Below are 27,612 nucleotides of genomic sequence, written 5' to 3'. Positions count from 1 at the left end.
AAACATAGTTCGTCTTTGACATTATGGGGTATTTTTGTGTAGGCCAGTGACGCAAAATCTCAATGTAATACATTTTAAATTCAGCCTGTAGGACAATAAAGTGTGGAAAAAGTCAAGGGTGAGAATACTTTCTGAAAGCACTGTACATAGAGTTCTAGACTGGCTTACGTTAGTTAGCCTGACGTGTTATATAGTAGGGTTTCTTACATTACACAACCCTTAGAGAAACTACCAGATAATAGGAAAGCCCCTGTAATTATTTAATTGTTGCAAAAGTATGTATTGTCAACAAAAATATAAACGCAACATGTAACAATTTCATTGATTTTACTGAGTTGCAGTTCATATGAGGAAATTAGTTAATTGAAATAAATTCATTAGGCCCTAATCTATAAATTTCACACAACTGTGAATGCAGTTATGCATCTGTTGGTCAAATATAACTTTTTTTTAAATGGGACTCAGGATCGGTATTTTTGTTCATTCAAATTGCACAAAAATGGGGGGTGGCACACAATGCAAATGGTCCGGGTAGCCATTTGATTACCTGTTCAGGAGTCTTATGGCTTGGGGGTAAAAACTGTTGAGAAGCTTTTTTTGTCCTAGACTTGGCCCTCCGGTATCACTTGCCATGCGGTAGTAGAGAGAACAGTCTATGACTGGGGTGGCTGGGGTCTTTAACAATTTTTAGGGCCTTCCTCTGACACCGCCTGGTGTAGAGGTTCTGGATGGCAGGCAGCTTAGTTTAGTGATGTACTGGGCCGTACCCACTACCCTCTGTAGTGCCTTGCGGTCGGAGGCCAAGCAATTGCTGTACCAGGCAGTGATGCAACCAGTTGCAGCTGTAGAACCTTTTGAGGATCTCAGGACCCATGCCAAATCTTTTTAGTTTCCTGAGGGGGAATAGGCTTTGTCATGCCCTCTTCACGACTGTCTTGGTGCGTTTGGACCATTCTAGTTTGTTGGTGATGTGGACACCAAGGAACTTGAAGCTCTCAACCTGCTCCACTACAGCCCCATCAATGAGAATGGGGGCGTACTCGGTCCTCCTTTTCCTGTAGTCCACAATCATCTCCCATAGTCTTGGTTACGTTGAGGGATAGGTTGTTTTTCTGGCACCACCGGCCAGGTCTCTGACCTCCTCCCTATAGGCTGTCTCATCGTTGTCGGTGATCAGGCCCACCACTGTTGTGTCGTCTGCAAACTTAATGATGGCGTTGGAGTCGTGCCTGGCCATGCAGTCGTGGGTGAGCAGGGAGTACAGAGGGGACTGAGGGGCTCCAATGTTGAGGATCAGCATGGCAGATGTGTTGCTACCTACTCTCATCACCTGGGGGCGGCCCGTCAGGAAGTCCAGGATCCAGTTGCAGAGGGAGCTGTTTAGTCCCAGGATCCTTAGCTTAGTGATGAGCTTTGAGGGTACTATGGTGTTGAACGCTGAGCTGTAGTCAATGAATAGCAATCTCACGTAGGTGTTCCTTTTGTCCAGGTGGGAAAGGGCAGTGTGGAGTGCAATAGAGATTGCATCATCTGTGGATCTGTTTGGGCGGTATACAAATTGGAGTGGGTCTAGGGTTCCTGGGACAATGGTATTGATGTGAGCCATGGACAGCCTTTCAAAGCTCTTCATGGCTATGGACGTGAGTGCTACGGGTCTTTAGTCATTTAGGCAGATTGCTGAGTGTTCTTGGGCACAGGGACTATGGTGGTCTGTTTGAAACATGTTGGTATTACAGACTCAATCAGGGACATGTTGAAAATGTCAGTGAAGACACCTGCCAGTTGGTCAGCACATGCCTGGAGCACACGTTCTGGTAATCCGCCTGGCCCCACAGCCTTGTGTATGTTGACCTGTTTAAAGGTCATACTCACGCTGGCTACGGAGAGCGTGATCACACTGTCGTCTGGAACAGCTGATGCTCTCATGCATGCCTCAGTGTTGCTTGCCTCGAAGTGAGCATAGAAGTGATTTAGCTCATCTGGTAGGCTCGAGTCACTGGGCAGCTCACGGCTGTGCTTCCCTTTGTAGTCTGTAATAGTTTGCAAGCCCTGCCACATAAGACGAGCATCGGAGCCAGTGTAGTATAATTTAATCTTAGCCCTGTATTGACACTTTGCCTGTTTGATGGTTCGTAACAGGGCATAGCAGGATTTCTTGTATGCTTCAGGGATAGAGTCCTGCACCTTGAAAGCGGCAGCTCTGCCCTTTAGCTCAGTGCGAATGTTGCCTGTCATCCATGGCTTCTGGTTGGGGTATGTATGTACAGTCACTGTGGGGACGACGTCGTGGCAAAAGAGAAACGCTCACTAATAGGGATGTAAACAAATAGGTTTTTGTGCGTATGGAACATTTCTGGGATCTTTTATTTCAGCTCATGGAACATGAAACCTCACTTTACATGTTGCGTTCGTATTTTTTGTTCAGTGCAATTGGAATACAATACAACTGGTTAACACTGCACACCTGGTATTCTGTAACCACCTATGTTATTTTAAGTTACTTAAATGTTTTTCCCTTTTGTGAAAAATGTATTTTCCCCGCAGCAATGTCTAGGGTCTATATAACGTTCTGTGAAAGTTGATAACCCTCATTCAGTCTGTACTGTGTGTGGTCTCCCTCCAGCCCAGGCTTTATATAGAGGTAAGGAACCGTGCCCTGGGTTCAGTGCTGACCTCTGAGATTGTCCAGGACGACTTGTCCCTGGCCAGAGTGTCCCTGTCCCCGGCCTGCTCTCTGGACACCCAGCGCTGGCTCTTCACCGGAGGGCTGCTCTGCTGCAAGGTGTGTGTGTGTGTGTGTGTGTGTGTGTGTGTGTGTGTGTGTGTGTGTGTGTGTGTGTGTGTGTGTGTGTGTGTGTGTGTGTGTGTGTGTGTGTGTGTGTGTGTGTGTGTGTGTGTGTGTGTGTGTGTGTGTGTGTGTGTGTGTGTGTGTGTGTGTGTGGTCAAGTTTTGTCAACCTTTAAGCAAAACTAACATGGGAATATTCTAGGAAATATGCAAATAAAAGTGAAATCAGTCATCTATAATATGGATTGACTGTTTCCTCCAAGCTGAGGTCTGCAGCCAGCCAGTTTGTCATGGTGTCTCCCAACTGTACATTAGCTGCTGCTAATTATAGTAATTAAGTGGGTGGTTACATTTGTCATATTTCACACATGTACAAGCACATGTGTGGATTGGAAATGTGTTTTTGTTTGCCTAACCCACTCCCTCTGAGAGTGGGGTCAGAGCCAGGGATCAGCCATTATTGATGGCGACCCTGGAGCAATTCAGGTTAAGTGCCTTGCTCAAGAACACATAGACAGATTTTTTTTACCTAGTCTGCTCTGGGATTTTAACCAGCAACCTTTCGGTTACTGGTCCAGCATACAGTATCTGTGATATTGACTTGTTGTGTGTTGCCTGTAGGCTAGTAAGGCGTGTCTGTCAGTGATCGGAGGGAAGGCCACAGTGGGGGCCAGAGTGGCCCTGTGGGCGGAGCATGGACGCACACACCAGAGATGGAGCCTGAACCACAACGGAACCATCTCTTCCCATCTCAACCACAAACTAGTACTGGACTTCAGAGGTGAGACAATAGAGATCCACTATAATTTATGGTCATTGATAAACACTGACATAGTGCAGATCAGATTGCTGTTGTGTACTGTTGCTGAACTCAACTACCGTATGCTATACATAGTGGGGGATCTATTTTGAGATCATAACAACCATTCGGGGAGTCGTCTCAGAAAGAGCTAGATATCATATTGTATAGAATTTGTTTTTGGGGGAACCATCATGAAATGCTGTTTGTTTTCCAGTTCTTCTGGAAAGAAGAAAATCTTTAGAAAAAAACATGAACATAACTTATTTTCAGTTGTCTATTAGACACAGTAGAAGAAAGATTGTCCCCTAAAAGGAACAATTTGTGTCATGTCTTTCAGGTAGAACAAGTTTCGAGAGGGACCACCTGGTTGTCAATGAATTCGCTGCTGATCAGGCCACACAGTTCTGGGACATGGAGTTGGTCTAGAAGAAAACTCCTGCCAAAGCCATGAGGCATCCCAGTGCAGTATGGGAGATGTTTGTTGTGGTTTTTGTTTCTATCCTGGCAGAGCACTTCTCCCAGCCATCTGGCCAACGTGTCCATGACAAATGAGCAAGAAGCATCGCGTTCATTTCCTGTGTCTTTTTTTGCTTGATCTCAGGACCCAGAAACCATTGCAGCGGCGCTGACACACAGAGTAACGATACAGAATCCAATCGTCTTTCTCTACTTGAACATGTCAGTGTGGCACTTAATTCTAAAGCTAATGTGTAGACAGTTAAGAACTGACAGGGGAATTTAAAGCCAAAACTACAGGATCAAGGCAGTTGAGCAATCACATAAAGGTTATGATAACTACCACTACTACACCATTGAAATAGAATAGATTTCAGTCAGCCAGTCTTTAACCTAATGGGCTTACTGCTCTGTCTGAGGCAATATAATGTAGCTTCTTAGCTTCTATTTCTGATATCTTTTCTCAAGCACATTTGCACTACCAAGATTTTCACGTGAAATGCGGCCAACATCTTGTTTCTCTCGATGATGTCAAGGAATTTGTTGCTGTAAGCTACCCTCGTCCTTAAAATATCATGTCACCACTAACTGCCACTAGCCCAAAGTAAAATAGTCACCGGCCCTCTACAAATGTGTTCAGCGGGAGTGTTTTAAAAGAGCGTCTGGTTATTTCACTGGAGCAAAAGGTGCAGAACCTTAATATATATGTATGATATTCAGGAATAGATGTAATCAAATATTTCTTAAAGAATTGATGTCCATAAAGATAAGATGACAGTGTACAGTTGAGGCAAGCTGATAATTAATAATGAAGATGTTTATGTTTTTAAATCTGTGAATAATATTAAAGGTTAATGTCATATCTGTTCACTGGCTGTAAGTTGTTATTCCAAGGTTCTGAAAATAACAGCTGATTGGGAGTAAGCGATTGACAGGTAATTGCATTCAGTACATTTTCACAGGATACACTCAGAAATGCAAGATTTTTAAAGTAATTAAATTATCTTAATTCTGATTGTACCAAAGGTCCATAGTTCCAAATGTTTTTTTTGCAAATCATACAGAACACCACATTTGTTGTGCATTACGTACGCCTAACTGTGCCCTTGCTGCATACATCTTTTGTGCCCTTTTTTTGAGTCAGACATTCCAAGCATGAACAATGATTTCTGTAAATGTTTGCCTGCAGTGGCAGTGCATAGTATACACACAGGCTATTCATGTTTCTGATGAAGACCGATCGTTTGCCAATGTGAGTCAGTAGTCCGGTTTGCCTGGATGACTAACGGTAACTTCCACAGTAGTCAGAATACAGTACAGACGTTTGCCTGGGCTGATCCAACTGTATACCTCATTGTCCTCACATCGTACACTGCTGAACAATAGCAGGCCTTGTAATGGAAAAATACTGTCACTGTATAACAGACCAACCATGTGCCATCTAACTGAAAGGTTTGTTTATTTAATAAATTGTGTACACACAGGCACATTTATCATGATCAACTTTGAGACGTGGCACCAGTTGAAATGTCACATTATTAGATTTACAGTAATATTTGATCTGTAAGCCTGGAGATTCCATTGTCATTTGTAATGTGTGATAACATCATGTTCTCAAATATCTAACTCCCACGCACTTGTTTTTTCGTGACCGATGAAAACAGTCTTCATGCAAGATTTGGTTCTGCGTCGCCAAGATTACACACACATAAACACATGTACCAGTAATTAAACAATATTTAAATAAATTAAGCACCGCTCCAAAGTGACAGGGCAAGGAAGACTGTCAACTGCTAGAATCGGCTGATTGCTGGGTTTGCACTCCTCTGGCTCCATCTATTGGCAAGATCTGTTTCTGGCCTACTTCACACTGGTTGAACAATTTTTTTAAGGAACATGATATAACACCCATTCACTAAAATACTTAAAAGGCCAATCAGCTATTGAAACAATAATGCCTTTTCCCTGCTGCTGTTTTGGTTGTTTTTTTAACTCCGGGATGGAGAAATGTAACCACTCAAATTCATAGAAAGAGCTATGGATTCTAGGACATCCAAATGATTGTTTTAACCATGGTCTGGAGGCTATACAGTGTTATACATTGTTTACAAACATTGGAATTGATAAATAGTATATTTTGGGGTTCAACAGTTAAACTAAGCATTTATGTTATATTCAAGAATCAATGGGTACATATCAATTTATACATCAAAGAAATGATGCAGTAACTGCTGATTGACCCTTTAAACTATGGAAAATATTTTCCCAAAAAGATTCAAACAAAATAACATGCACAAAAGACTTCCAAATCCATACTCCTTTATAAAATCATTTTTACTTGGAAAATTACAATAAAATACAAAGTACAAACTCTTCTCCAAACTACCTTCTTGAAAAATAAAATAATGCATTAGCAGAATAAGCCTACCATCTCCAAATGAATCTGCAAGGTGGTCATTAAAATGTGGATACAGAAGTCATCACATTGTAAATGCCTTCCTTTTAGTGGCCCATTCAACATACTGGCATCCCTGCAAATAATCATGTCTTATCAAGAGACTGACAGTACTATGAAATAATAAGACTGAAAATTGTAATTGTTATAAATTGGTAATAACTAGTGACATCATGAGAGTTACCTTTTTGCCTCCCATATTTAACAGCATTTCTTTCATAAATGGCAAACCATTGAATGTGTCCCAGTTGCCAAATGTGTGCAATTGTTTTAGATTGTCAGAGAAAAAAATATATTTTATATAATAAATATAATTGGTTACTATTTAAGTATTATAGTCACTCCCAAATAACATCACATTTTCAGTGTACACGCTAACCTGATAAAATAATTTCACTCAAGTAAAACATGACATAAAACAATATCTGAGAAATACAAGTGCTTCCTTGGGTTACTAGGGACAATAGCTCAAGACATACCATTTTAGACTGAGGAAAACAATGGGTGTTAATTTGACAAATGAACCCTAACTTAAATAACTACTAAGTCAACATCTTTAAGAGATAAATTACGAAACATATGGACCTAGTCATTTCAATTAACTCTTCATTCAGTGAATGTGATGTTCATACCAAAAACAGCACATACAGTACTAGATTTAGGCACCGAGTGTGTTTGATTTTCTCAAAAGTGTGTCCCGGATGGACGGAGTTGATACTTCATTTAGAAATTGGCAGTGCTGATTGTCAACTTTATCTTTCACTGTTGCTGTGACAAAGATCCTGACAGCTAGCATTGAGTAACAAGTGTCAATGGCACAATATGAAACTGCACTCACAATAAAGCCAATCCTACTTGAACCATTCAACACTAACCATAGCTGAATTCATCTATTACTTCATAAACGGCCCATCATTGTTTTGCATTCAAATAGATTATGCGAAAAGTTACATTTTGGAGAAAGAAGACGGTATTTCCCAAATCCAAGAAAATAAAAGGACAGACATCTAACCTACCCGACTGCACTACTTCGGGAGAGTGCTGTAGTAGAGTCAAAGATTTGTATAACTAAACCAAGATAGACCACAGCCTGTCATTTCCAATAGGAACAAATGAGTCATAGTGGGAAGAACAAGCAAGGAGGTAGGCAGAGCCAAGCACGAGCTAGCAAGATCCTATTATCCCGTTCTAGCAAACAACTGCATATTTATTTTAGGGAACGCCTACTCTGTGAAGTGCGCGTGTGAAATTTAATTTGCCTTTGCACTACTAAACAATGCCATTTTTTTTGGCAAAGATTAAAGTCTACAAAACGTAGTCAACTCTGTTCATAACAGATTCTAGTTTTGGGAACAGAAAATTGTAATTGAGATCAAATGTTTCATTGATGAGAAAATATGCAGAATGTCAGCCAAAATCCATCTTGTTGCATGTTCTCCCACTGCTGGCCACTCGGCTTCCTCTCACTACCATATTGGGTAGTGAGTGGAAACGCCAAATGGTTGCGTCACAGTTATACATCCGGTGAAATATCTGTCTCCTTGTTCTATCTGTGGTAGGGTGCTTTGATTTTGTATTTGGCTGTTAATCCATTCAAAACAAAATAGGCTAAACTAAACTACATATTCATAAATCCTTTGAGGGAGAAACTTAATTCAATATACCATCATACCAAGTATGGTGGTCCTTAAAATGGTGTCTATTGCAGTCATCGGAGGATAGACTGGTGGTCGTGCAACTCGCTGACTAAAAGCTAAGCAGGGCCGGGTTCAAATCAATTCAAATTCAGGAAGTTTGTTGAGAGTTCAATTCGTGAACCAGAAGTGTCCTCATTGAAAACGATAATTTTTCCAAATCACAAATCGAGATTCAACAAAATGCCTTAAGTGAATTGGGCCCGACCCGGATGCTTACTGCAGTGTGTGTTAGGTCGTCATGGAGGAGCTCATCATGGGGGAGCTCTGCAGGACTGAGTTCTGCTCAAAACACACTCTCTTCAGTGGTGGCGCTCCAGAACACTCCTCTTCCTCCTGTGTGGGGAAATACAGTCAGGTTTGTTTGAATCCATGTTTTATCAGTTTAATGTATGCTGTTCTGAGTATATTGTTGGACAACCTATGAGTCTGATGTGGTGTATTAAACAGTCTTTAAAGTAAATCGTTTGAGTGAAAAAGCTGTGGTGTTAAAGTGGAATGATCATTGAGATGTTAGATGTGCTTTACCTGAGCAGTGAGGGGCAACAGGTCCTCTTTAATCAGCAAAGGAGGTTCGTCAGCCAATTCACTTGGCAATGACGAATCTGAAAACCAAAAATGTATATTTACTTAACCTCTAAATAATATAAAGATATATTTGATCTTATTGAAATCAGAAAAAATGTAATAAGTGTGCACATTTGCATGTGCGTGTGTGCATCTGTCGGTCTGTCAGCCTATCTCACCCTCCATGATCTCCTGGCCCAGAGTGGGGGGCTGGGAGTCGTCTGTGCGGAAGTCACACAGATTCTTCGGGCTAAGAGGTTCACTGAGCTGGGGGCTGGAGTTACTGCTGCTGTTCACTTTGGGCTGGTACACATCAGACAAGGAGCTCTGGTTACTGTTCTCATCTGGAGAGGAAGAGAGTTCAGGAAATAGGAGGAAATGGAGAAAGCTCAAGGCCAAGATATGGTGAGGTCATATGTCACTCAAAACTGTTTTACATCCTTACCATGAAAATCCAGAAGACTTGAGTGTGGGTTTTCTGAGGCTGGATCTGTGGAGAAGCAATTCAGCTCCCTGACTGCCCCAACCGGGACTGCCTTACTCTTCTCCTTCTACAAGAAGATAAATCAAATTCAGACACTGCATTTTTAGGTAGCAACACATTAGAAACTGACATAGCTAGCTTATTGAATAAGAAAAGAACTTGCTTCCTTTGTATCCACCACTGGCACCCATTTGAATATCCTCAAAGATGTGTCCCCAACAGTCACCCATTTCTTCTCCCTGTAGAAAACAATATGATTGCGCTCCATTACATTCAAATGGTTCAAGGGTCAGGTGCACCTGTTTAAATAAATATATAATATCCCTTCCATAGAGGGATATATATAATATCCCTTCCATAGAGTGAGATGCTATTAGTGAAAGCTGCTACAAATGAGCGAGGATACACCTCACTGGCTATGGTTGGCGAGTATCTTATTGATTACTACATGACTGTCACTGCATACTTGCTTCCTAGTCGGTCTGTCCATTCATATTAGCTAACTAGGTTTACTCAAATCCTACTTTTGAGTCCGCCTCTTGATGAAAAGCCACTTGTCTTGAGGGAGAAAGCTTCACAGTGATTCTCATTGGTTGTGCTCTCGGTCTTTCACTGTCATTTTGTCTCAAACCACGCCTCCCTGTCGCTGAACTTTGTATATGCAATCTTTTATGATCTTTCACACAAATAAACAGTGTTGTGCTTACCATCTTCTGACCCTCTCAATGACCGCCATGACCTTCTTCATGTCATCTTTAGCACGGCTTCGTGTCTCAGCGCGAACCGAGCGTCCAGACATGTTTGTGCTTGGTTTTAGTTTGATTTGCCTCCGACAGACTGTTAAACGACAGACAGAAGGGGTAACCCAGACACGTCACAGTGGCTATAAAGCTGAAGCATCCGTTTAAAACGTTTTCTCACCACCAAATATGGTAGTGAGAGGAAGTCCAGTAGCGGGTGGTGGGAAAGTATGGAACTAGTTGAAACTGAGCTGTCATTCTGCTAATTTTCTCATCGATGAAACATCTGATCTCAAAATATTTTTCTGTAGTTTCGGGAACAATCTGTTACGAACATAGTGCACGAATTTGTAGACTTGACACTTGCGTTGTTTAGGAGTTCAAGGTCGAATTGAGTTTGCGCACTTCACTAAATATGCAAATATAAGCTACAATGCGCCAATAGGATCTCGCTAGCTAGTGCTTGGCTTTGCCCACCTCCTTGCTAATTCTGCCAAGAATGCTTAATTTGCTCTCACTGTAAACGACACAGATTAACTATCTTGGTTTAGTTATAAATACTTTGGTTTAGCTCTCCGTCCTGCTCCCTGAATCTCGCGAGCTTTCGGGATCCATTCACTTCATGTTCTCATAGAACGCCCTCCCTAAATTTGCATGTGTTACGTGAAGTTACCAGCTGGGGTCACTTGTTACATTGTAGTTACACTGTGGCATCCCTAAGCTTTATTGTTAGTTTAGGAACCGTAGAAAGACAAGACACCCCAGCAGGATTATGGTCCTATTATCAAATTAAATTGCATTTGTCACATGCGCCATATACCGTGAAATGCTTACTTACTAGCCCTGAACTAACAATGCAGTTAAGAAACATTCGAGTTAAGCAAATATTTAATAAATCAACTAAAGTAAAAAAGAAAAAGAGCAACAATAAAATAACAATAACGAGGCTATATACAGGGATTACCACTACTGAGTAAATGAGCAGAGGCACATGTAGGTACAACTATTTTTTCTTTTAAGATACAAAGACCACCAGAGTCAAAGCAAATTATCCTAAAGTAGTATTACTGGTCCAAGTAGAGGTAACAAATAGTATTTTTGATTTTTGGAGGCAGGCAGAGCATTCAAAAAAACAAAACAGAGCCATATTTCTGTAGAAACACATGATTTATTAAAACCAGCATGCAAATGCCACATCCCTGACAGGAGTCGAATTGCAGGCCCTTCTGTGAAGAGGCAGTGTGAGAAAGATAGAAAGAGGGATCTACACAGCCAGCCCGGGGGGGTCTTTAGTTCTTCAGTCCTTGGGTGCCGTGAGCACAGTGTCTAGCGTGCTCTGCGCCTCCTGTATCTGCTGCTGCAGCCTTTGTTTCATACCCTCGTTCTGGGCGTTCTTTAGCATGGCTTGCATGTCCTGGATGGCTGCACGGTAACCTGGCGCATTGTAGAACACACGTACCGCCCGGTCCCCGCTGCACACCAGGTAGCGGCTGTTGATGTCAAACCTCAGCTCGGTGATCTCCTCGCTGTGGACTCCGTGGAACTCCTCCTCCAGCTGACCGGTGGATGTGCTGTACATGGCCACGCTGCAGCCGTTGGAGATAGCCACCACGCGGGCGTCTGGCGACAGGGCCACCCGGCTGCCTTCCGACGACTGGCAAGGCACCGACTTCAGGAGGTAAGGGTCTTGTTGCTTCTTGTACTCCACGTCTGTGTCCCACAGCCGCCAAGTGCCATCCTTGGAAACGGTGGCCATTCTGGGGGAAATCGGAGACAGTTTAAAATATCAATGGGGAATGTAATCATAATGTCATTCATGGAAATCAACCATTGATATTTCGATAGGATACCAGGCAATGCATACCTTACCTGCGTGAGTCGTTAGAGAAGGCAAAGGAGTGGACCCCTGCTGAATGGCCCTTCAGGTCGAAGGCGCGGCTCACCTCTTTGAAGTCACCACCCTTCCCGAAGCACACCTCCCATACCTTCACGTCAGGAGTAAAGCCACAGGAAGCCACAAACCTGAAGACAAAATCATCCAAAATGTATTTACCCGGGAGCACAATTACATTAGCTATACCATTTGCTATACACCCCCCCCCCCACACACACACACACACACACACACACACACACACACACACACACACTTAGGGGACTGTACTGACCTTCCACAGGGTGAAATGGCAGCGTAAGAGTTGGTCATCTGGTTGGTGATGATAGAAGCCAGTACCTCTCCTTTCAGGTCCCAGATGAGGATGTTGGTGTCGGTGGAGGCACTCATGATGAATTTGCCTGGAACACAGAAAACAAAAAAGGGAGAGCGATGAGAGTTTAGGCAACAACTGGAACAAGGGTCTCTTCCATAACTTATAACATTCATAACTTTAAAGAAATTGCATATCACATCTTCCTGCCTTTTAATCATTCAGCCTGAATACATTTAGCCATCATACCAGTCTCTGCGATGCCGATATTGATGACATTGGCCTTGTGTTTCTTTGGGAAGTCTTCAGGGGCAGCTTTGAAAGTGAAGCTCCCATCATCCTTCTTGGTCATCTTGAAGATGCGAATGGTATCTCCGTTAGCCAGCCAAGTAATGAAGGCCCTTCATACCAAGACAGAACAAGTATAGAAAGACAAGAGGTTCTATCCACCTATCTATATATACAGTTGAAGTCAGAACTTTACATACACTTAGGTTGGAGTCATTCAAACAAATTTTTCAACCACTCCACAAACTATAGTTTTGGCAAGTCGGTTAGGACATCTACTTTGTGCATGACATAAGTAATTTTTCCAACAATTGTTTACTGACAGATTATTTCACTGTATCACAATTCCGGGGGTCAGAAGTTTACATACACTAAGTTGACTGCCTTTAAACAGCTTGGAAAATTCCATAAAATTATGTCATGGCTTTACAAGCTTCTGATAGTCTAATTGACATCATTTGAGTCAATTAGAGGTGTACCTGTGGATGTATTTCAAGGCCTACCTTCAAACTCAGTGCCTCTTCACTTGACATTGTGGGGAAAATCAAAAGAAATCAGCCAAGACCTCAGAAAATAAATTGTAGACCTCCACAAGTCTGGATCATCCTTGGGAGCAATTCACAAACGCCTGAAGGTACCACGTTCATCTGTACACACAATAGCACGCCAGTATATACACCATGGGACCACACAGCAGTCATACCGCTCAGAAAGGAGACGCGTACTTTGGTGCGAAAAGTGCAAATCAATCCCAGAACAACAGCAAAGGACTTTGTGGAGAAACCAGGTACAAAAGTATCTATATCTACAGTAAAATGAGTCCAATATCAACATAATCTGAAAGGCCGCTCAGCAAGGAAAAAGCCACTACTCCAAAACTGCCATAAAAAAGCCAGACTACGGTTTTACAACTGCACATGGGAACAAAGATCATACTTTCTGGAGAAATGTCCTCTGGTCTGATGAAACAAAAATAGAACTGTTTGGCCATAATGACCATTGTAATGTTTGGCGGATAAAGGTGGAGGAAAAGGGGGAGGCTTGCAAGCCGAAGAACCCCATCCCAACCGTGAAGCACGGGGGTGGCAGCATCATGTTGTGGGGGTGCTTTGCCGCAGGAGGGACTGGTGCACTTCACAAAATAGTTGTCATCATGAGGAAAGAAAATTATGTGGCTATATTAAAGCAACATCAAAAGACATCAGTCAGGAAGTTAAAGCTTGGTCACAAATGGGTCTTCCAAATGGACAATGACCCCAAGCATACTTCCAAAGTTGTGGCAAAATGGCTTAAGGACAACAAAGTCAAGGTATAGTAGTGGCCATCAGAACAAGGCAAAACTGAAAAAGCATGTGCAAGCAAAGAGGCCTACAAATCTGACTCAGTTACACAGCTCTGTCAGGAGGAATGGGCCAAAATTCACCCAACTTATTGTGGGAAGCTTGTGGAAGGCTAACCGAAACATTTGACCCAAGTTAAAAAATATAACTTCTTATGGCTGGGGGGCAGTATTGAGTAGCTTGGATGAATAAGGTGCCTAGAGTAAACTGCCTGCTACTCAGGCCCAGAAGCAAAGATATGCAGAAAAAATCCAACCAGGAAGTGGGAAATCTGAGGTTTGTAGTTTTTCAACTCTTTGCCTATCCAAGATAGTGTAAATTTGGTCCGATTGCACTTCCTAAGGCTTCCACTAGATGTCAACAGTCTTTAGAACCTTGTTTCAGGCTTCTACTGTGAGGAGAGAATAAGAGCTGATGGGGTAAAGGGTCTGCCTGAAGGCCATGAGCTCAGTCAGGCGCGCTGGTTGAAACATTATTGAAGATTTATGTTAAAACATCCTAAAGATTGATTCTATACATTGTTTGACATGTTTCTACGAACTGTAATGGAATTTGACTTTTCGTCTGGCCTGCGCATCGTGAATTTGGATTTGTGAACTAAAGGCGCGAACAAAAAGGAGGTATTTGGACAAATTATGGACGATAGGATACCAAACAAAACAAACATTTATTGTGGAGCTGGGATTCCTGGGAGTGCATTCTGATGAAGATCATCAAATGTAAGTGAATATTTATAATGCTATTTCTGACTTCTGTTGACTCCACAACATGGCAGATATCTGTATGGCTTGTTTTGGTCTCTGAGCGCTGTAGATTATAGATTATAGCATGGTGCGCTGTAGATTATAGCATGGTGTGCTTTTTCGGTAAAGCTTATTTGAAATCTGACACAGCGGTTGCATTAAGGAGAAGTTTATCTAAAGTTCCATGCATAACACTTGTATCTTTTATCAATAGTTATTATGAGTATTTCTGTAAATTGATGTGGCTCTCTGCAAAATCACTGGATGTTTTGAAAGCAAAACATTACTGAACGTAACGCGCCAATGTAAACTGAGAATTTTGGATATAAATATTAGAGGTTGACCGATTATGATCTTTCAACGCAGATACCGATTATTGAGCCCCCCCAAAACCCAGATGCCGATTAAATCGGCCGATTTAAAATATATATTAAAAAAAAGGTGTAATAATGACAATTGCAACAACTGAATTAACACTTATTTTAACTTAATATAAAACATCAATTAAATCAATTTAGCCTCAAATAAATAATGAAACATGTTCAATTTGGTTTAAATAATGCAAAAACAAAGTGTTGGAGAAGTAAAAGTGCAATATGTGCCGTGTAAAAAAGCTAACGTTTGAGTTCCTTGCTAAGAACATGAGAACATATGAAAGCTGGTGGTTCCTTTTAACATGAGTCTTCAATATTCCAAGATAAGAGGTTTTAGATTGTAGTTAATATAGTATTTATAGGACTATTTGTCTCTATACCATTTGTATTTCATATACCTTTGACTATTGGATGTTCTTATAGGCACTATAGTATTGCCAGTGTAACAGTATAGCTTCCGTCCCCGTCCTCACCCCTACCTGGGCTCGAACCAGGAACACATCGACAACAGCCACACTCGAAGCATCGTTAACCATCGCTCCACAAAATCTGTGGCCCTTGCAGCGCAAGGGGAATAACTCCTCCAAATCTAAAAGCGAGTGACGTTTGAAACAGTATTCGTGCACACCCAGCTAACTACCTAGCCATTTCACATTGGTTACACCAGCCATTAGGCTGATAGGCTTGAAGTCATAAACAGCGCTGTGCTTGCGAAGAGCTTCTGGCAAAACATACGAAAGTGCTGTTTGAATGAATGATTACGGGCCTGCCTGCTGCTGCTCAGTCAGACTGCTCTATCAAATCAGACTTAATTATAACATAACACACAGAAATACGAGCCTTTGGTCATTATTATGATCGAATCCGGAAACTATCATTTTGAAAACAAAACGTTTATTATTTCAGTGAAATACGGAACCGTTCGGTATTTTATCTAACGGGTGGCATCCCTAAGTCTAAATATTCTTGTTACATTGCCCAACCTTCAATGTATGTCATAATTACGTAAAATTCTGGCAAATTAGTTCACAATGAGCCAGGCAGCCCAAACTGTTGCATATACCCTGACTCTGCGTGCAATGAACGCAAGAGAAATGACACAATTTCACCTGGTTAATATTGCCTGCTAAACTGGATTAGTAGTTATAACTAGTGATTATGATTGATTGTTTTTTATAAGATAAGTTTAATGCTAGCTAGCTATTTACCTTGGCTCCTACTGCATTCGTGTTACAGACAGGCTACTCGTGGAGTGTAATGGTTAGAGCGTTGGACTAGTTAACTGTGCGGTTACAAGATTGGAACCCCTAAGCTGACAAGGTGAACATCTGTCGTTCTGCCCCCTGCCCCTGAACAAGGCAGTTAACCCACAGTTCCTAGGCAGTCATTGGAAATAAGAATGCGTTCTTAACTGACTTGCCTAGTTAAATAAAAAGGTATTAAAAATATATACATTTTATTTTATATTAATCGGCACCCAAAAATACAGATTTCCGATTGTTATGAAAACTTAAGGGCCCTAATTAAATCGGCCATTCCGATTAATCGGTCGACCTCTAATAAATATGAACTTTATTGAACAAAACATACATGTATTATGTAACGTGAAGTCTTATGAGTGTCATCTGATGAAGATCATCAAAGGTTAGTGATTCATTCTATCTCCATTTCTGCTTTTTGTGACTGCTCTCTTTGGCTGGAAAAATGGCTGTGTTTTTCTGTGACTAGGTACTGACCTAACATAATCAGATGGTGTGCTTTCGTCGTAAAGCATTTTTGAAATCGGGACACTGTGGTGGGATTAACAATAAGTTTATCTTTAAAATTGTGTAAAATACTTCTATGTTTGAGGAATTTTAATTATGAGATTTCTGTTGTTTGAATTTGACACCCTGCACTTTCACTGGCTGTTGTCATATCGATCCCGTTAATGGAATCTCAGCCGTAAGAAGTTAAAGGTAATGCTACCAAATACTAATTGAGTGTATGTAAACTTCTAAACCACTGAGAATGTGATAAAATAAATAAAAGCTGAAGTAAATCATTCTCTCTACTATTATTCTGACATTCAACATTCGTAAAATAAATGTGGTGATCCTAACTGACCTAAGACAGGGAATTTTTACTCTGATTAAATGTCAGGAATTGTGAAAAACTGAGTTTAAATGTATATGGCTAAGGTGTATGTAAACTTCCGACTTCAACTGTACCCTTTGTTATGGACAAGAGTTTGTGTGTGCACATATATAAATATACCTTGAATCAGGGCTGAAACGGACCAATGTGGCATGGTCCAGCTCTAAGTTGGCCCTCAGACATTTGTGGTCTCTGTCCAGGAATTCCTTGGTGCTCCATATCCTGACAGTGCGGTCGTCAGCACAGGTGGCTAGGTACTTTCCGTTGCTGCTGAAGTCCAGGGACGTCACATTTCCACTGTGACTCTGGGGGGACAGAGAGAGAGACAGAGAGAAGAGAGAGAGACACACACACACAGACACACAGACCTGTCATTACATTATGTTCTGTGAGCATTGTTGGATGAGCACTACACAAGACTGTGGCCTGTGAGATGGTTTTTAGAATTGATTAGATAGGCAGAGTATGCCTAAATATGGCAAATATAAAGTTCACAGTATGTAAAGCGTGGCCCACCTTCAAGGATGATGCTAGAAGAGGGTGGCTGAAGGTGTGCTGCTGGGCTTTCTCCTTGCGAGGACGCTGTTGTTGTTTCTGTTTCTTGGCAGTGGGAGCCTTCACTGCATTTCTCTCTGCTGCAGGGGATGAATTGGCATCACATTACACAAGACGTTCAAGCAGACACTTTCTAGTACATTCCATAGAGGCTAACCAAGATACACTACATGACCAAATGTCTGGGACACCTGCTCGTTGAACATATTCTAAAATCATGGGCATTAATATAGAGTTGGTCCCCCTTTGATGCTGTAACAGCCTCCACTCTTCTGGGACAGATTCCCACTAGATGTTGGAACATTGCTGCGGGGACTTTCTTCCATTCAGCCACAAGAGCATAAGTTAGGTCGGGCACTGATGTTGGGCGATTAGGCCTGGCTCGCAGTCGATGTTCGAATTCATCCCAAAGGTGTTCGATGGGGTTGAGGTCTGGACTCAAGGCCAGTCAAGTTCTTCCACACCAATCTTGACAAACCATTTCTGTATATACCTCGCTTTGTGCACATGGGCATTGTCATGCTGATACAGGAAAGGGCCTGCTTATGACGATACAGGAAAGGGCCTTCCCCAAACTGTTGCCACAAAGTTGAAAGCACAGAGTCATCTAGAATGCAATTGTATGCTGTAGTGTTAAGATTTCCCTTCACTGGAACTAAGGGGCATTGTCCAAACCATGAAAAATTGCCCTAGACCACCATTCCTCCTTCACCACACTTTACAGTTGGCACTATGCATTTGGGCAGGTAGCGTTCTCCGGGCATCCGCCAAACCCAGATCTGTCCGTCGGACTGCTAGATGGTTAAGCGCGATTCATCACTCCAGAGAACGCGTTTCCACTGCTGAAGAGTCCAATGGTGGCGAGATTTACACCAGTCCAGCCGACGCTTGGCATTACGCATGATGAACTTATGCTTGTGTGCGGCTGCTCGGCCATTGAAACCCATTTCACAAAGCTCCCGATCAACAGTTCTCGTGCTGACGTTGCTTCCAGAGGCAGTCTGGCACTTGGTAGTGAGTGTTGTAACCCAGTTCTGTGAACTTGTGTGGCTTACCACTTCACGGCTAAGCCGTTGTTGCTCCGAGACGTAGCCGAATCCACTCATTTGAATGTGTGTCCACATACTTTTGTATATATTGTGTAGGTAGCCTATACCTTGTTTCTCATTATCAAAATGTTCCGGTTGATTTATCCTCTGGGAACCGTAAGATGTTGATTAATAAAACATGTACAATAATACAATGTTTTAGTTACCATTTCATTCAAACTTTCTTCCATAACTTTTCCTCCAACAACAAGTTTATGGTTGGCTACATTTAAAAATGTTGGGACCTGGTGCCAATACTTTTAAATGAATACGTATATTGTTACTATCGTAAAGGGCTGATATTACAGTGTGTGTAAATTGCACCTGTTTGACACATTCACAGCTAGCTAAAGTAATAGAATAGCAATCCCATCGCGACAAGAAGACATATAATATGCAAACAAGTTAAGAGAGCAACTTACCAACTGAGTCTTCTTCATTCTGCTCGAGTTGTTCACTTATTTCTCCTTTCTGCTTTCCCACTGCGACGGCGACCAAAATTATTAGCATTCCTATTAATAAGGTCAAGGCAAAAAGAGCCGCAAACTCCATCTTCGCCGAGTTTGTGCCACGTTAGCACTAGCTATTCTAATAACACAGCTAGCACGCTAGCTAGCAAACTCCTTTGACACAAGAGGCTCTTTAGCTACTTGCTGTGGCTGCAGCTTTGTTCAGCTAGCAATATAGTTGTGTTTAAATAGTAACAATATCGTTGTCGTTAATAACTGTATGATAACGACTAATCGAACTTGCTTTACACATGCATTAAACAATTCAGTTACTGAAGTTAGCAGCAGAGAACTTTGAGTCCTAACGTAAACCTTTTTTTCAGCAAGCCGTAAAGTATATTGTCCGCTTGCGGAAACGTGGGTGTCGTATATTCATGTACATAGCTAATGATAATACATTCTCTTTTTAAAAAATACGGCAAATTTGTTTTATAGCAATGGCTTTGTACGCGAAAGCTGCCGAGATTCTCGAGAAAGTGGAGAGGAAGCAGGCTACTGTAAAGACTTTGGTTTACGATAGTAAATTTCAGGTATTTACTAGTTTACCGAGTAGCGTTCGCTATTATTAGCTAGCTAACTCCTTGCTTTGTCAACATTTACCATGTAGCTAACACGTACACATCACATAGGCAATAACTTGCTGGGCATGCCTAGAAGCTAAAAATCCTGTGTGTAAAGAGACTTACAACAGTATTGTGTTAATATTGTTATGATGCTCTCACCTCACCAGAATATCAAGCAGCTTTTTGCCCTGGTGTGTGAAACACAGAAGTTTTCATCCATCCTTCAAGAGATCATTGAGTCCACCAAGCTCCTCAAACAGACCAAGATAAAAATGAATCTGGCCAAGGTAATGTGAAACACATGGATACAATTATCTTCCCCGTCATGCCTTTTTGAACAAACTCCATTCAGTCCCTCCAACAGATTTCTTCAAGCCTGGTCCTGGGAACCCACAGGTCATAATATACATTTACATTACATTTGTTTCTGCCCATAACAAACAAACCTGATTAGCTACTGTAATTGAATCAGGTGTGTTAGAACAAAAGCCTGCACACCATGTGGTTCAGATTCCCAGAACCAGGAATGAAGAACACTGCTCCAACTGGCTGATAGCTTACCTCTTGTTTGGTCCTGTCCACACTACGCAGGTTCTGGTGTATGACCTGGTCATTGGTAAGGGGCTGAAGTGTGGCGGGGCCTGGAAGGCGCTGATGATGAAACACCGCTCTAGACTGCAGGCTGCCCTAGCCCGCATGAAAATCAAGCAGAAGGTCAGCCGCAACCAGGACCTGCTCTCTTCCAGTCTCCAGCAGCCTGAAGGTTATATTGATTGATCCCTATTACTCCTGTTAGAAAACAAGACATTTGGGCTACCAAGAGATGAATGGCATAGGACTGTATCCGCAAGATGTTCTATAGGCTATAGAGCATATGTGCCAATACCAAAGTGGGCACATTCGCTATATAAACTCAACATTGTTTGTGACAAAACCATCAGTGCGATGGAAACCCATTTAACTTGTATTTGTTTATTCGGTACATGGGAATTTAACCGCATAATTGTTTTTATATGCGCTACGTCATCACACACTGTATTTTACCTTCAAAGTTAATTTGATGGAAACATCTCTGGTGGGAAAATGCACATATTGTTTTTATGCTGATTTTTGAATATTTGCATCCAAATCAGTCGCCAATTGGATGGAAACCTAGCTTGTAACGTTGGATAAAGAATGTCATGACAGGCCTGATGGAAACAGCAAATTTGTTGGTAAACTTTCCAAATGTCCGGACAATGAACACAATTGCATTATATCGATGGCAATTTGAATTCTACACATTTTGCCATGAGGCGGAGAGATGATTTTGCAATTGTATAACACATTTCATGCAATTCTACACATTTTGCCATAGGACGGAGATAAAAGTTAGTGTATTCTATTATTCTAAATCTCAGCAGTAAGCTGAGACCCCGACTGAGTTCATAAAAGGGTGGCTGCCAGCTGCCCATCCCTGATTTAAAACGACATTGGAGGCGGCTTATGGTAGAGAATTGAATATTAAATTATCTGGCAACAGCTCTGGTGGATATTCCTGCAGTCAGCATGCCAATTGCACGCTCCCTCAAAACTTGAGACATCTGTGGCAATGTGTTGTGACAAAACTGCATATTTTAGAATGGCCTTTTATTGTCCCCAGCACCAGATGCACCTTTGTAATGATCATGCTATTTAATCAGCTTCTTGATATGCTGGATGGATTCTTGGCGAAGGAGAAATGCTCACTAACAGAGATGTAAACAAATTTGTGCACAAAATATGGGAGAAATAAGCTTTTGTTTGTGTGCAATTTTTTTTATTTCAGCTCATGAAACGTGGGACCAACACTTTACATGTTTCGTTTATTTTTGTTCAGTGTAGCTTCAGCGTGCTGTGTGCAACCATGGCAATATTGTTTTGACTTTGAATAGCTTTGTTAGGGACCATCAATAATTGTTTCATGTTGCACACCTTTAGTTCTCATTAAAGGATTTTAATATTTGAATATGGATTTCTACAATTTATAGTTGGAGGCAATACAAATTTGGAGCTATTAGAATTAACATATTGTCCCATGTACATTGTGTATTTTACCGATGGCCCACTAACCAATCCCCATAGGGATTTCCAAAGTCAACCCAAATTTACCACAGGTCATGTGCAGCTACACTCAGAATGGATGATTATTTGCTGTGGGCAGTATTGAAACAAACCCAACCTTAATTTACACTGTGATGCAGTCAACCACAAATCTCACAAAACTCGGTTTTGGATGAGACTGACTTTATGACCAAAATGATACTTTTTACACTTTGTAGTCAATTTTGACAGTAGAATAAATGTTTGAGTCATATTATTGCCACACATGCTGTTTTCTAAACTATATGGTTTTTCTAAAATTGGTAGTTGGTCTTTAAATGTTTCTCTCCTTTTTGTTAAAGAATAGACATTTTCTCCTTCCCCAGGCGATCAGCTCCCAAGGTATGTGCGTGTGAACACGTTAAAGACCACAGTGGAGGACGCCATCGATTACTTCAAGAGAGAGGGCTTCTCCTACTTGGGACAAGCCTACAGGTCAGTCAGGGACGGGCCTTTGATGTTTCTTCCTTCCCTGTTTATTCTATTGACTGAGGTTGACATGAGGTAAATGGAATGTGTGTTTCTGATGTCCAGGCTCGATGACCTGAATCTGAAGGGGAAATCCTTTGTGGGTGACCTGCACCTTTCAGACCTGCTGGTTTTCTCTCCAAAGACAGACTTCCATGACCACAATCTGTACAAGGCTGGCCACATCATTCTACAAGACAAGGTGAGGACTTTCAATGCGTCTGTTCATCACTGATCTGTACATGATTGGATGAGATTACCTTGTCAGATCTATTCTGATAGAAATTAATCCCAGAATAATTTGAAGGTATTCTGAAAGGGCCTATGGACTTGCCTGTGTACTACTGTCTTCCTTATATCCCAACAGGCCAGCTGTCTCCCTGCATACCTCCTGAACCCTCCTACAGGCAGCCACGTCCTGGACGCTTGTGCAGCACCGGGGAACAAAACCAGCCACCTCGCTGCCATCATGAAAAACAAAGGGTAAAACTTGATTACTTTTATTTCAGAGGTCCCAGACCCAGATTAAACCTACTCCTGGACTAAATGCCATGTACAAAAATGAAGGACACTTTCTCTTTCCATGACAGAGACTGACTGGGTCAATCCATGTAAAAACTATGGTCCCTTTTTGATGTCACTTGTTAAATCCGGAGAGGAAACAGTTTAACAGATTTTTTAGCCAATTGAGACATGGATAGTGTGTGTGTGTCATTGAGGGTGAATGTGCAAGAAAAAAGATGTAAGTGCCTTTGAACAGGGTATGGTGCCAGGCGCGCACCAGTTTGCAACACTGCTGGGTTTTTCCACGCATAACAGTTTCCCCATGTGTATCAAGAATGGTTCACCACCCAAAGGACATTCAGCCAACTTGACACAACTGTGGGAAGCATTGTAGTGAACATGGGCCAGCATCCCTGTGGAACGCTTGACACCTTGTAGAGTCCATGCCCCAATGAATTGAGGCAGTTCTGAGGGCAAAAGGGGGGGTGGGTTGCAACTCAATATTTGGAAGGTGTTCTTAATGTTTTGTACACTGTACTTTTTATGGTTCTGGTAAACTATTGTCTAGTAGGAATAGGGTATTAACAAGTTTGTGATGTTAATCCTGAAAAAGAGTAGGTTACAAAAGGATAGCAATTTTGATGAAATTTAAAAGGAACGTTGTAAAGGTTACTTGCCTCACCTTTTACCTTTGACCCAAACCTCTTTTCTCTTGCCCATGTTGAAGGAGGCTGTTTGCCTTCGACCTGGATGCCAAGCGTCTCTCCACCATGTCCACTCTCCTGCTCCGCGCCGGAGTCACATGTCAGCAGCTGGCCAATCAGGACTTCCTAAAGGTGGACCCGGACGGGCCGCAGTATAAAGATGTGGAGTACATCCTACTGGACCCGTCGTGCAGCGGATCAGGTAACAACACAACCGGTCTGCCTGGTGTCCTCAAAGCAAAATATATATGTTTAGATGCTTGTTTATTACTCCAGAAAGATGTACCTCAATGACCCAGAATGACTCAAGTCAAAGTATCTGTATGACCTCTAAAACAAGTACATTCTTTGTACTTTCAATGTCATTGTTGATTCAAAATAATATTTGTGCGTTTCTCTCTCAGGGATGGTGTGTCTGCGGGACGAGGCCTCACCCTCACAAAAGGAGCAGGACAAGCGTCGTCTGCAGGCCCTGGCAGCGTTCCAGCTGCATTGTCTCAACCACGCCTTGCGCTTCCCCCGTCTGCAACGCGTGGTGTACTCCACCTGCTCCATCCATACCGAGGAGAACGAGCAAGTGGTGGCCGCCTGCCTGCTGCAGAACCCAGGTTTCAGGTAGGGAACAGAAATGTATATTAAAGCTGCAAGTAGCTTTGCTGGGTTTCATCTGTGTGCCCACTGTGCCACCATCAGGATAAATTGCCCTAGGATGAGCCATTTGTGTACTGTTTACCAAATATCAGAGCTCAAAATCAAACATAATGCAATACATTTATGTATTTGACCATTTTTTAAAATTATGTTGACTACTTTAAAACATATTCCTCTTCAGAACCGCTGGAATGATTGGCACTAAATTTGGTATATACATTCGTGGCTAAAAGTTTTGAGAATGACATACATTTTCAAAGTCTGCTGCCTCCGTTTGTATGATGGCAATTTGCATATACTCCAGAATGTTATGCAGAGTGATCAGATGAATTGAAAAGTCACTCTTTGCCATGCAAATGAACTGAATCCCACAAAAACATTTCCGCTGCATTTCAGCCCTGCCACAAAAGGATCAGCTGACATCATGTCAGTGATTCTCTCGTTAAGACAGGTGTGAGTGTTGACGACGACAAGGCTGGGGATCACTCTGTCATGCTGATTGAGTTCGAATAAGACTGGAAGCTTCAAAAGGAAGGTGGTGTTTGGAATCATTGAACTTCCTCAACCATGGTTACCTGCAAGGAAACACGTGTTATCATTGCTTTGCACAAAAAGGGCTTCACAGGCAAGGATATTGCTGCCAGTAAGATTGCACCTAAATCAACCATTTATCGGATCATCAAGAACTCAAGAAGAGCGGTTAAATTGTTGTGAAGAAGGCTTCAGGGAGCCCAAGAAAGTCCAGCAAGCGCCAGGAACGTCTCCTAAATTTGATTCAGTTGCGGGATCGGGGCACCACCAGTACAGAGATTGCTCAGGAATGGCAGCAGGCAGGTGTGAATGCATCTGCACGCACAGTGAGGCGAAGACTTTTGGAGGATGGCCTGGTGTCAAGAAGGGCAGCAAAGAAGCCAATTCTCTCCAGGAAAAACATCAGGGACAGAGATTGACCTGCTGAGGACTGGGGTAAAGTCATTTTCTCTGATGAATTCCCTTTCTGATTGTTTGGGGAATCCGGAAAAAAGCTTGTCCGGAGAGGACGAGGTGAGCGCTACCATCAGTCCTGTGTCATGACAACAGTAAAGCATCCTGAGACCATTCATGTGTGGGGTTGCTTCTCAGCCAAGGGAGTGGGCTCACTCGCAATTTTGCCTAACACAGCCATGAATAAAGAATGGTACCAACACATCCTCCAAGAGCAACTTCTCCCAACCATCCAGGAACAGTATTGTAATGAACAATGCCTTTCCCAGCATGATGGAGCACCTTGCCATAAGGCATAAGTGATAGCTAAGTAGCTTGGAGAACAAAACATCAATGTTTTGGCCAGGAAACTCCCCAGACCTTAATCCCATTGAGAACTTGTGATCAATCCTCAAGAGGCTGGTGGACAAACAAAACCCCACAAATTCTAACAAACTCCAAGCATTGATTATGCTAGAATGGGCTGCCATCAGTCAGGATGTGGCCCAGAAGTTCATTGACAGCATGCCAGGGCAGATTGCAGAGGTCTTGAAAAAGAAGGATCAACACTGCAAATATTGACTCTTTGCATCAACTTCATGTAATTGTCAATAAAAGCCTTTGACACTTATGAAATGCTTGTAATTATACTTCAGTATTCCATAGTAACATCTGACAAATATCTAAAGATATTGAAGCAACAAACTTTGTGGAAATTAATGTCATTCTCAAAACTTTGCCACGACTGTACCATCTATAGATGCACATCTTCAAACACAATTTTCCAAGACTCTTGCTCAAACAATATGGCCGCTATGAGCTTGCATTATTTTTTTCCCCCCTTGTCCAGCAGCACCATCATGCAGCCAAACTGAACCATATTTTACAGGTTAGCTCGACACATATCTCTGAGCATGTGTACCAAATTTAATCAGTCAAACTGATCGAGATAAACGTGCCTGTTGTAGCGCCACCGTGTGGTCGATTTGAATGTGCTTAGATATGTTGAGTCTTGGACAGTATTTGGTATATGTGCTGCAAATGAATATCCATGTTGGAGTTATGCATTTGTGCCAGACCACGCCCACATTACTGGTTGGTCAGTAGCAGCCATGTTGTTTGAGATGCTATTTTGGTCCATAGATGCCAAGTCTCAAGTTTTGTGCATATCGGTCCGAGGAGTAGCGTTTCAAGTGTAAACCAAATTCAAAATGGCAGAAAACCCATCATGGGACCTTGAAGCATATTTCTTCCTTGTGAGGAGAGGAACCTATATACTGGATTTCAGGACTCTAGGTCACACTGGGTGAGGGGCATGACCTTTCACTTGCTTGTTATAGCAACACCATCTGGTCAATATGCACAGTAATGGATGAGGGTGTGGCCCCTTACCATCTCATAGGAATTTGCAGAAAATAATCAACGGCAACAAATACATTAGGGTTTCACCAGCTTTGCTGCTTAACCTCTAATGATCAATTCCCAAATAGATTTATCATCGATCCGACTAAGTGACCTGTGTTTATGATCATAAGAACAGTATAGCATTGTGGAAACTGACGTAAACTTATGATCTGAGACACCGGCTGTTTCTGCAGGTTGGTTCCACTGCTCTTGCAGTGGCCCGAGCGTGGTCTGGCTCCCCTCACAAAGTGTCTCCGAGCCAGCACCACCAAAACCCTCACCCATGGCTTCTTTGTAGCCCTGCTGGAGCGACACACAGCACAGGGGCTAGAAGAGCAAGCTTCCGAAACACTGTGAGTAACAGTTGCAACTTAGGAAAAGTCTAGATTATACCGTTGCTGTGTGAAGTTAACCAACAGAAATGCAATATTGTTAATGCTTGTCTTCACTGTTATAGCAATCCGGTCGCTGAGATGAGTCCAAATAGTCCTTCTGCCAGTAAGGACATACATGAGGTTCAGGAGCCGATTAGCACCACTAAGGATATAGACATGGCTGAGGAAGCCAAACCCACAGAGGAAAATACAGAAACCTCAGGAGGAGTGAAGAAGAAGAGGAAGAAAAAGAAAGATGGGGAGAAGGACGCTCTGGAGCCCAAAGCCACTGAGGAACAGACAAATACCTCAGGAAGAGCAAAGAAAAAAAAGGCTAAAGTGGAATGAGACTGACCCTTCAAAGGAACACTGGCTTTGAGTGCCTTGGCGTTCATTTAGGCGAGCTATATTTTTGCTCCAGTCGACATCGAAGCTAGGCTGTGCCACGTTGGGAAAGCTTAGTCATGGTGACAATGATCGGCTACCTATAATCCAGCAGTGACATTCTACCCAGTCAAGTTATGATATTGGAGGGTACTGAATCTTATGGAACACCTTTATATTTGTCTGTTACTGTCACTTGTGACCATGTGTATTCCTCAAATAAAACACATCCATTTTTTTTTTGATCGGTT

The 27,612-nt window shown here is 42.2% G+C and overlaps 4 protein-coding genes across 4 annotated transcripts in view; 2 read left to right on the top strand and 2 right to left on the bottom strand.

Moving 5' to 3' along the window:
- Positions 1-4,915, top strand: part of LOC123998965 (beta/gamma crystallin domain-containing protein 3-like) — a 34,724-nt gene extending 29,809 nt beyond the window's left edge. The window contains exons 17-19 of the mRNA XM_046304254.1: positions 2,624-2,782; positions 3,409-3,568; positions 3,927-4,915. Coding sequence (XP_046160210.1) covers positions 2,624-2,782; positions 3,409-3,568; positions 3,927-4,015 — 408 coding nt within the window. The 3' untranslated portion in view covers positions 4,016-4,915. The remainder of the gene's footprint in view (positions 1-2,623; positions 2,783-3,408; positions 3,569-3,926) is intronic.
- Positions 4,916-6,360: 1,445 nt separating this feature from the next.
- On the bottom strand, positions 6,361-10,356 carry LOC123999353 (B-cell CLL/lymphoma 7 protein family member B-A-like). The gene is made up of 6 exons (XM_046305017.1): positions 9,953-10,356; positions 9,409-9,484; positions 9,207-9,312; positions 8,941-9,105; positions 8,723-8,799; positions 6,361-8,530 (listed from the first exon to the last, which is right to left on the bottom strand). Exons 1-6 carry the CDS (start codon positions 10,042-10,044, stop codon positions 8,426-8,428), a joined length of 621 nt encoding a protein of 206 aa, XP_046160973.1. The 5' UTR covers positions 10,045-10,356; the 3' UTR covers positions 6,361-8,425.
- A 777-nt stretch (positions 10,357-11,133) lies between these two features.
- LOC124000647 (transducin beta-like protein 2) lies at positions 11,134-19,555 on the bottom strand. The gene is made up of 7 exons (XM_046307180.1): positions 19,139-19,555; positions 17,590-17,708; positions 17,194-17,378; positions 12,442-12,593; positions 12,154-12,280; positions 11,855-12,007; positions 11,134-11,742 (listed from the first exon to the last, which is right to left on the bottom strand). Exons 1-7 carry the CDS (start codon positions 19,266-19,268, stop codon positions 11,283-11,285), a joined length of 1,326 nt encoding a protein of 441 aa, XP_046163136.1. The 5' UTR covers positions 19,269-19,555; the 3' UTR covers positions 11,134-11,282.
- LOC124000646 (28S rRNA (cytosine-C(5))-methyltransferase-like) lies at positions 19,556-27,600 on the top strand. The gene is made up of 10 exons (XM_046307179.1): positions 19,556-19,755; positions 19,956-20,075; positions 20,380-20,551; positions 22,236-22,344; positions 22,444-22,579; positions 22,745-22,860; positions 23,609-23,787; positions 23,990-24,200; positions 26,798-26,956; positions 27,061-27,600. Exons 1-10 carry the CDS (start codon positions 19,663-19,665, stop codon positions 27,323-27,325), a joined length of 1,560 nt encoding a protein of 519 aa, XP_046163135.1. The 5' UTR covers positions 19,556-19,662; the 3' UTR covers positions 27,326-27,600.
- Positions 27,601-27,612: the final 12 nt, after the last annotated feature.

Source organism: Oncorhynchus gorbuscha, linkage group LG16, assembly GCF_021184085.1.
Source record: "Oncorhynchus gorbuscha isolate QuinsamMale2020 ecotype Even-year linkage group LG16, OgorEven_v1.0, whole genome shotgun sequence".
NCBI classification, from domain to species: domain Eukaryota; kingdom Metazoa; phylum Chordata; class Actinopteri; order Salmoniformes; family Salmonidae; genus Oncorhynchus; species Oncorhynchus gorbuscha.
Note: the sequence above shows the minus strand (reverse complement) of the source record. Positions and strands in the feature narration are given on the sequence as shown.